The 8,819-nt window shown below is 41.8% G+C and overlaps 1 protein-coding gene across 1 annotated transcript; it reads right to left on the bottom strand.

Annotated features, from left to right (window-relative positions):
* Window positions 1-403: 403 nt before the first annotated feature.
* Window positions 404-7,416, bottom strand: cmtr2 (cap methyltransferase 2). The gene is made up of 3 exons (XM_070831307.1): window positions 7,392-7,416; window positions 3,856-5,115; window positions 404-1,680 (listed from the first exon to the last, which is right to left on the bottom strand). The coding sequence occupies exons 2-3, from the start codon at window positions 5,104-5,106 to the stop codon at window positions 628-630; spliced, it is 2,304 nt and encodes a 767-aa protein (XP_070687408.1). The 5' UTR covers window positions 5,107-5,115; window positions 7,392-7,416; the 3' UTR covers window positions 404-627.
* Window positions 7,417-8,819: the final 1,403 nt, after the last annotated feature.

The raw sequence follows: 8,819 nt of genomic DNA, 5'->3' as shown, positions 1-8,819 counted from the left end.
ATGTCCTTTAACACTTTCCCTACATGACACCATTATTCAAAAGTCATTTTAATTTCTACATCATTACAGTAAGTCCCAGACGGATTCCTTAGGTAATATATTGAATACACCATTACACCAACTGGAGGATCCAAAATAAATAAAAGCACTGAAAATGCAATGTAATATGTAGAATGCAGCAAAAAAGTTCAATACCATGTCTGCATCATTAGACTCAACTTATTTTACACATCAAAGTTTGTTTACAGCAGTTGGGAAGTATAACTACATAAGTGGAAAAAAAAGTTGTATAAAGCCTTTTGTGGCTCCAGAAGGAATTTACCTAGAATCTGATAAATTCCCCGAAGTGATCTCACTTATGTGAATGCATGCAATAAAAAAAGATACCTCTGCTTCTTCTGCATTGATCATTATCTATTTGTCTTACACTGTCTATTGTCCGACAGTGTTACAGGAGTTAAAAGCTAAATCAGAGGAGGACTATTTTAATACAAAAATGATTTGGTGACTAACTGCTGGAAGCTCAAGTAGTTGAAAGTCATCTGCTGGTTCAACAAGAGATTGTAACATAATGACAGCTTCTGAAGCGATAGCATATACCCCTGAGTCACTGCTCACTTAACTGCACTATGATTGCATGAGCAAATGCAGCTTCTGTTGGATGATTTCAGAGTTCATGGTCGACAGGAACTCAGTCAGTCCTCCTGTGAGCAGTACCTCCATGGGAGCAAACTGCAGCACCTGTCTATCACGTCCAGGCGGCTGATTTTCACTTGAGTCTTCTTCTCCTGTTACCAACTGGCCCATGCAGTTGTGGACCTCAGTGAGGACAGGGAGTATTCCTGCAGCAGCTTCAGCACAGAAGCCAACACACACCAGCACTGCCCCGACTAAGCCTGAGGGAGGCGGACACCTGAAAGTGACTGAGCGAAAACACGCATGCAGGCAGAGCACAACAGCTGCTGTGACACGAGTGAGGGCTGAAAACACGGGCAGCAGCAGGGCATCCCCAGAGTTCAGGGTCTGCAGGGAAAACACAAGACAAGCTAAGAGCTGCTGCTGGTACTGCGGCTCCCCGTCGTGCAGCATGATGAAGCCTCTTTGAGGAATTGAAGGCTCTGCAGAAAATGTTAAGACTAAATCCTCGAGTTGGCTTTCACAGGCACCCCACAGTGAGCGGCTGCCAAACACCACACACTGTCTCTTCTTTTTGTTCCCGTCACTGTCAGTGAAGACGCACAGGCCTGCAACATCGGACAAGAGGGAGGCCGTGCACACCACTTGGCAAGAGTCACAGGGAGGTACATGAGTCCAGTCTACTGCTGTGTCCATCAGGGCTTCATTCAAGTGGTTTAACAATCCTCCTTCACAGAATGGAGAGTTTCTGACTGTAGGCAGTGCATCCCCAACGATAACATACCATGAATCCAGGTGACACTCAGTCAGGGGTCCTTCCAGCACGCAGCCTGTCCTGCAGGCCTCTGTGCAGTGTCTCTGTATCCAGGTGGCATGGCAACTTCTCTCAATGCGCTCCCTCCAGCTCAGGGTCTGCAACTCCCTCCGCTCATTGAAGGAGCCTGTTTGCTTCCTCTGTCCCAGGGGTCGACCCACTGAGACACTGCAGCAGGCGGGGCTCACTGTGTTACGGGAGATCCATCGACTCCGTGGGAGGTAGCTCACCTACACAAAAACACTTGATCAGTTTCAACTGTATACTTTTGGAAAGGGTTTAATGGTTTCTGCTACAGTGAAACCTATGATCACTAATGGATTTCAAAATGAGCAGAGAAAAACTGGTTCTCATATTATAACAGTTCCTTCAGAGGGTATTTCACCAAATGTTACAGCCAGGATTTTAAAAAATCCTTTTGTTTGCAACTTTTGCTTCTTAGTAAGCATTCAGCCACTTAGCAACAACACTCCCAAATGAGTCACAGGTATAAAGTTTCCCTCACAAGAATTATTTATAATTCGATTGAATCCAACCAAGAAGGAATAACAGTTTTTGTTTATTGTGCAAAGTAGCCATTTAGCTAATAAATACACAAGTGTAAGAGTCTATAGCCATTCTAGTAGCTATGTTAAAGTGTACACAGACACAGCATTTTCTATTTGCCACACACAGCGACAATGCTAACATGCAGATACTCAGCAGGTATAATGTTCCCTATGTTTAGTGTAGCATGTTAGCATGCTAACACTTATGAATTAGCACAAAAGTACAACTAAAGCTGAAGGGAATGATGTTAGTTTTGCAGGTTTTTGGTAATAAACCAAAACTCAGAGGATCACCAAGAGAGAAATTCATCCTGAAGGAAACGTGAGTGTCTGCAACCCATCCAATCTGTTCAATAGTCAATACAGAGATTTCACTCAAAACCATAAACATGAATCGTATGGTGGCGCAGGTGGTTAACCACACAGTGAACAGGATACATCCTCTGGGGATCATGAATATCTGCACCATATTGGAAATCTGTCTCATAGTGCTTGAGATATTTCAGTCTGGACCAAGGTGGTGCGACCAACAGACCAACACTGTCCTCCTTAGAGCTACGCTACTCGAGTGGCTAAAAATAAACTGTGACAACTGTGACAGATTAATCAGTGTCATTTAGCAGCAAAACCTCTAAAGATTTGCAAGCTGTAGCTCCTAAAATGTAGCTTTTTGGTTTGATATCATTGAAAATTTTAATTAATTTCTATTTTTTGGGACTATTTGTAACCTACTAAGACACCAGCTGGACTCTGGTAACCTTTAATGACAAGTCACTTTACGGATCAGATCAATAGATTATCAATAATGGAAAAAAAATTCGCATATCATAGTATGATTCAACACACAAGGCCTGAATACTAAAAAGCTAATGGGGTATTACGTCCACACCCTCTGGTCCACCTCAGGAGGGTCAAGCCAGACTCTGAAGAGAAACATTTTATGTGGAAATAAATGCATCATTATGTGCTGTATTGACCAAGAAAAAGCACTGTTTGCTTGGGCCGTGCCGGATGTGCCTACATTTATCAAGATGTCGCTCATCAACTTCTGACTCTCAGCCCCCAGATCTTCTACGCTCTCTTGGGGTCAGGGTCGGGGTCGGCGTCGGCGAGAGACAACTCAAAAATGACACAAACAAGACTCAACAAAACTGCCTTTGCTGACATTCCTGGTCACCAAGGACTCAAATGAATTTTTGGTAGGAGAACTCTCAGTTAGTTTAGCAGACACCAAAGTACTTATTGCCTCAATTGACTACATTTACCAATATTGATTGGACAGTTTCTCTTTAAAGAGTAACTTAACACCCCCTGATAATCTTGTCCTTTCTGACATCCAGTGATCTAACTTTTTACCATGACATCATCGTCATTATCACGTACATTTCTGACTCCACCCATCAGTGATGCTGAGTGACGTCAGAGGTGAAACAGGCTTGAAACTTTCAACCCAAGAGCCAAACACTGCTTTTCAGCCTGGTGTTACTCTTTAAGGAGTTCAAGGCCTAATGTGCGAGATATCGAATGAACCTGTGAGCAGTCTGATAACATTAACAACAAACAGTCTGTAACAGGAGCAGAAACAGGACTTCCCTTTGAGCATAATAAAGTTGAAATGTGTACGCAATGAAAATACAACGAATTACTGACAAAAACTTGGCTTCATCTAGTTTGTGACTGTGCCTCTTAATTTAATTTAGGCAGCCGTTCAGGCCACCAAGTGATGTGTGACATAATTAAAAGCTCAAGAACAGCTGCCAAATGGACTTTTATGTGAACAGTTTTATCAGCCTTTTTTTAAAACGGTCAAGAATTATCAATTATATGACAAGTTTGAGGTCTTTCAGGACATCCTACCTGAAAGCGCTGCAGGTATTCCTGAGCCATACAATCCCTAATGTAGTCGAGCCGTTGCCTCTGCTCAGTGCTCATTCCTTTAAACAGCCGCAGGTTTTCTGTGATCGTCTCCACCTGCAGCGAGTGGAAGTACGAGCACACCTCTCCGTGCTGCTTCAGAAACGACTCTGGGATGAGTGAGTTTGGGAAAAGGGCCTCCCGGTCAGCCAGATGTGGTCCGTAGTTACGAATCAGTTTCGAGAGCAGAGGCCTCACAGCTTCCTTGCCGTCATAGTGCAGACACACAACATAAACCTCAGAGTTGCCGGCCTTGCTGGTGGCAGGTTTGAAGACGCTGACGGAGCGGAAACAGCAGTTCAGCAGGTAGAGCAAGCAGATGGAGGAGTGCTCATACAGGGTGAACATTTTCAGTACAAAGGAGCCAGAGGGGCTCAGGAGCAGCAGTGCAGCTGTGACCTCGCAGGAATGCAGCGACGCCACCAACGCCTCCTGCTCATCTGGATTCTCCTGACAGTCAAAACTACCATCTGCCGTCACCAAATCAACTCTACGCATGTTGGTCACAAACGCCTGCAGCCCGAGCAAATGCTTCTGGATCATGATGTTCCCTGTGTTATCTGAGCCGAAGAACCACCAAGGCAGGGTGTTAGCAATTAACCGATCATCTGCAATCGTCATGCTCCCGCCGTTGGCCTCATGGTACGGGTTGAGCGTGTTGGCGGCCCAGCTCCAGTCACAGTAGCGTGTGGACTCACTGGTTTTGATGTAGTGGTTCAGAGCAGTTATAAAGGCCCCTGGAGCTTCACACAGATGGACCGTGTTCAGCTCTCCGTTCTGAAGAGCCTCCTCTGGAAGGAGAGTGAAGGTTCCCAGGATCTCGAAGAACTTGCACCAGGCTTGAGTGCAGATCTCCGCGTTGGCAGCAGAGCGTACAGCAGCGATCACCTTCCCAGCTCTGTTGGTGGAGTTGGTATGCTGGTGCCATACCTGGACATTCTTGTCACTGAGCTGGTTCTTCACAGCGTTCAGCGACACCTTGAGGGCCTGCAGGCTGCTGTGCTCCTCCGCAGGGTGTCTGAGAGCAGCATTTGGGTCGGGGATGCACCACTCCCCATTTGACGGCTTCACATAGGTTTTAACTTTACTGAAAAGACCTTGGATCTCAGTCACTGTTTCAGGGTCAGGTGGCGCTATGTTGTTGAAATGCTGCGGCTTGCCGACTTTCCTCCTGGTCCCATTGCCCGAGCTCATCCTCCACACCTGATTTAGCAGAACAACAAGAGGAGTCAGAAATGGTTAAAAACGTCTGTGGGACCTGCTTACATGGCTCAGGTAGAGGCAGTCCGAAGAAACACAGCAAACTGAAAGTAGATTTCAGTCAATTACACCACGGCCCTTCATTTTTCTCTACATGCATGAGTGGTGTTGAATTACTAATGTCGACTCACTGTGATGTGGTTCCCTCTGGCAACAGGGCAGACTGGAAACACTGGTGATTACCTCACCAGGCCACAGCTTTACCCTCTCCGAACAACGAGAGATTTTCTACATCACTGCACATTCTCTTCTATGAAATAAGGCTTGAAAATAAAATGGCATATCGTATCAACATCTTCCTAAGACGATTACATGAAAACCATCTTTTCATGAGCTAATATATTCAGCCCAGTTTTCAGCTTTGTGACGATGCATTTTCAGATATCCCAGTACGTTTTTAAATAATCTGTTCATCTTAGAAAGTAAGACAATTTTATCTCAGCCCCTACGAGGAACAATAAATTCTTCAGTTTCTCTGTAACATAAAAAATTTGGATATATGGTTTCACAAGTCATTGTGTTTGTTCACCACTGTAAGGTACCAAAAACTATTTTCAGGTCAGTCTGTGATGTGAGATCTGTTACTAAGCCATATGAAACATCTTCAGTGTGTGCTAAAAATACATTTCACCAATTCATGTCATTATTGAGCAATTTCTAATTAATGACATAAAATAATTTACAGTCAGAATCAAATTAACCCCAGAGCTAATTCTCCGCTCATGTGCACATGATTTAGATGACAATGCTGAGCAGGAGACCGTATTTCTGGGTCATTTCTTGATTAGTCTGCAGTGATGAATGGCAAAATGTGGTATATCGCTAATGGCTGCACATTAATCAATTATTCCTCATGAATCATATTGTTAAGCGCTGCTTGTGTGTATGAAAGTCATCTGCTTTGTGCTTCATACTAACAGCTGAACAGTAGCTTAGTATTAGTTACATGCGTGCCAGCTATAGTAAACCTAATGAGTTAAAAGTAATAACAAAACTAATTGGAAATGTAAGTAATTAATTAATGGTTTTCAGTAATTTACTTAATCTCAAATCATTGTAAACGGAAACCTTTTAGTGTTTTCAGTGTATTTTATACAAAATAAGCAATTAGAAGGTAACCTGTTGGGCTCAGATGGTAGTCTCTAAAATTTTACAGCCTCTGCAATGAATATAAAGGGAAAAAAATGAATATATTTAATAGTAATGATATTTAACTGAGTCACGTGGTTTTTTTGTATTTCAATTTCTACAATAACAATATACAGATATTAGAAATGTGAAATCTTAATATCGCTATATGACACACGTGTCACAATCTGTAAGGACGGTTAATGATAGTCCTACATTATCACGTACTAAATTATTACCTAGACCTGAGCAGTGGTGGAAGAAGTACTCAGATCTTTTACTTAAGCAAATGTAGCAATACCACAATGTAGAAATACTCCTAAAGTTAAAATCTTACTTAAGAAAAAGTATTAGAATCAAACTATGGTTAAAGTACCAACAGTACACATCATCCAAACGCAGCCCATTTCTGAATTATACACAGTATATAACATCACTTTGATTACAATCAATCGTGCATCATTAATGTTGCAGCTGGTAAGGTGGTGTTAACTTTATTTACCACTGAGTAGTTCCATAATCCATAATACTACACAATTCATCAGTTAGCCTATATTTTGTTTTAATAATCTGTGTACTGTGATTAAATGTAATGGAGTAAAAAGTCCAATACTGGCTACCACAATGTATTTGTACCTGAAATTTGTAAAGTACATTATTTGAGTGACTGTACTACAGTTACTTTACTGCACTGAGTCTGAGTGCAGCTCTATGACAGACTCAGACTTGATGTTTGAAATGCGAAGTTCAGGCGAAACTGAAACTGGACTTCTGTCCTCGTAAACTGGATATATACAATACGTACACTATGTGGGATAAAGCCTTCACGTGGCTGCATGTTTTGTGCTGTAGCTACAGTGAAAGACAAAATGTCAACACAAAAGTTTATCTGCAGCTGAATGGGACGCTCCCTACAGGCGCTGTGCTCAGGGCCGAGTTCTTCCTCCTAAAGCCCACAAACTCTGAGTTTTCTGACCCTCCTTGCTGACTGGAAACTTTCTGACTGTCGTCTCGGTATCAGAGACACGACTGGAGAGCTGCCTGCCGACCAGAGAGGCGCAAAGAGCCTGAAACCCTGATGAGACACTCACCGGACTGAAGCTGCTCACTGGGAACGGAACCACGCTCTCACGTGACTCAGAACTACAACACGCATGCGTGTGACCGAGAGGGCGGGGCCTACTTTAAAGGAGTATTTCACTTTTTAGTTTTATAGTTAAAATCAAACAAACAACATTAAAATAACAATAGCCAGTGAATATACTGGCTATTGTTATATATGATGTCGTTCATTAGTATGAATTGTTATTAATTATCCATTTATTTACAATTTTATATTCATATGTAAAACATTATTTGTATTGTAAACCAAAGAAACTGAATGTTTGCTATGCTGTGTATAACTTAAGAAAAGATGTCGGAAGTCAACCATGATCTTGTCTGCAGCCAGTTTCTCTTGGATGAAGATTTACAACCAGTTGATGGCAGCTGTTGCGTGAATTAGTTTGAAAATGCACATGTGGAAAACAGTAATATTAAACATGGTAAGACTGTGAGTTGAAATAATGGAGCTGATTGGGTGTGAGAATTTGAACAGACATTTCAATATATACTGTGTACAATATTACTATTCAATTCTTCTGTCATTTGAAACCTAAGCTCAAAGTGTTTTTCAATAAGGAATAAATCTGTTGTATAGCAATCAATCACAGAACAATAAACCCATTTATTGGCTAAAACAGAATTTTAATTTGTCCCCAGGAGCTTTAATCACTCTATATGTAGATTAATTTATGTTGATTAGGACTCGCTAAACTGTGATTCAAAATGCACATACAGTAAATGATTTAATGCTCCATGATGGCACTTATGTACAATAATAATATGGTGGATTTGACAAATAATATATATAAAAACATATAAGTCCATGTTGAAGTTCTAGCCTTTAGTTTATGTGTGCATTCATGAGAAGATGAGTGTCTGGATAAACTGTGTGATCCTCTATTCTGCTAGATTTGCCTGTGTGTGCATCTTTCCAGCCAGATTATCCATGGTGAACTGATTTGTGTCATCATGTTATATAATTATTAGAGCTCTTTAGAGTGTGAGCTGATGAAAACTGACTTCTGAAATATCCTGTGTCAGTGTTTGAATGGGCTTAACATAGATCTGCTGTTTGTGTCTCTGCGTTTGCTTCCCTCCCCTCCCAATGTACTTCACATAGATTGCATATGCTGCTCATGCAAAGGTAACTCAGGCTTTAATAAGAAATATGTGGCTAAGAAAAAACAGGACACGCACAGAGGGAGTCTCATTCATAAATAATGGACCTTTGGGATATCCAGGTGCAATTAGGATTTCCAAAAGCGGCGGGTGTAAACATTTTGTCATCCGATTTACTGCTATAGCAGTGACACCTCTTGTAATATTAATGTGTGCACTGTGGAGTTAGGCCTATCTTTCTATGTATATCTTAATGTTGTACTACAGTACTGTCATAATGGGGTATGTCAAACTGA

The sequence above is a fragment of the Pempheris klunzingeri genome, chromosome 1 (assembly GCF_042242105.1).
Source record: "Pempheris klunzingeri isolate RE-2024b chromosome 1, fPemKlu1.hap1, whole genome shotgun sequence".
NCBI classification, from domain to species: domain Eukaryota; kingdom Metazoa; phylum Chordata; class Actinopteri; order Acropomatiformes; family Pempheridae; genus Pempheris; species Pempheris klunzingeri.
Note: the sequence above shows the minus strand (reverse complement) of the source record. Positions and strands in the feature narration are given on the sequence as shown.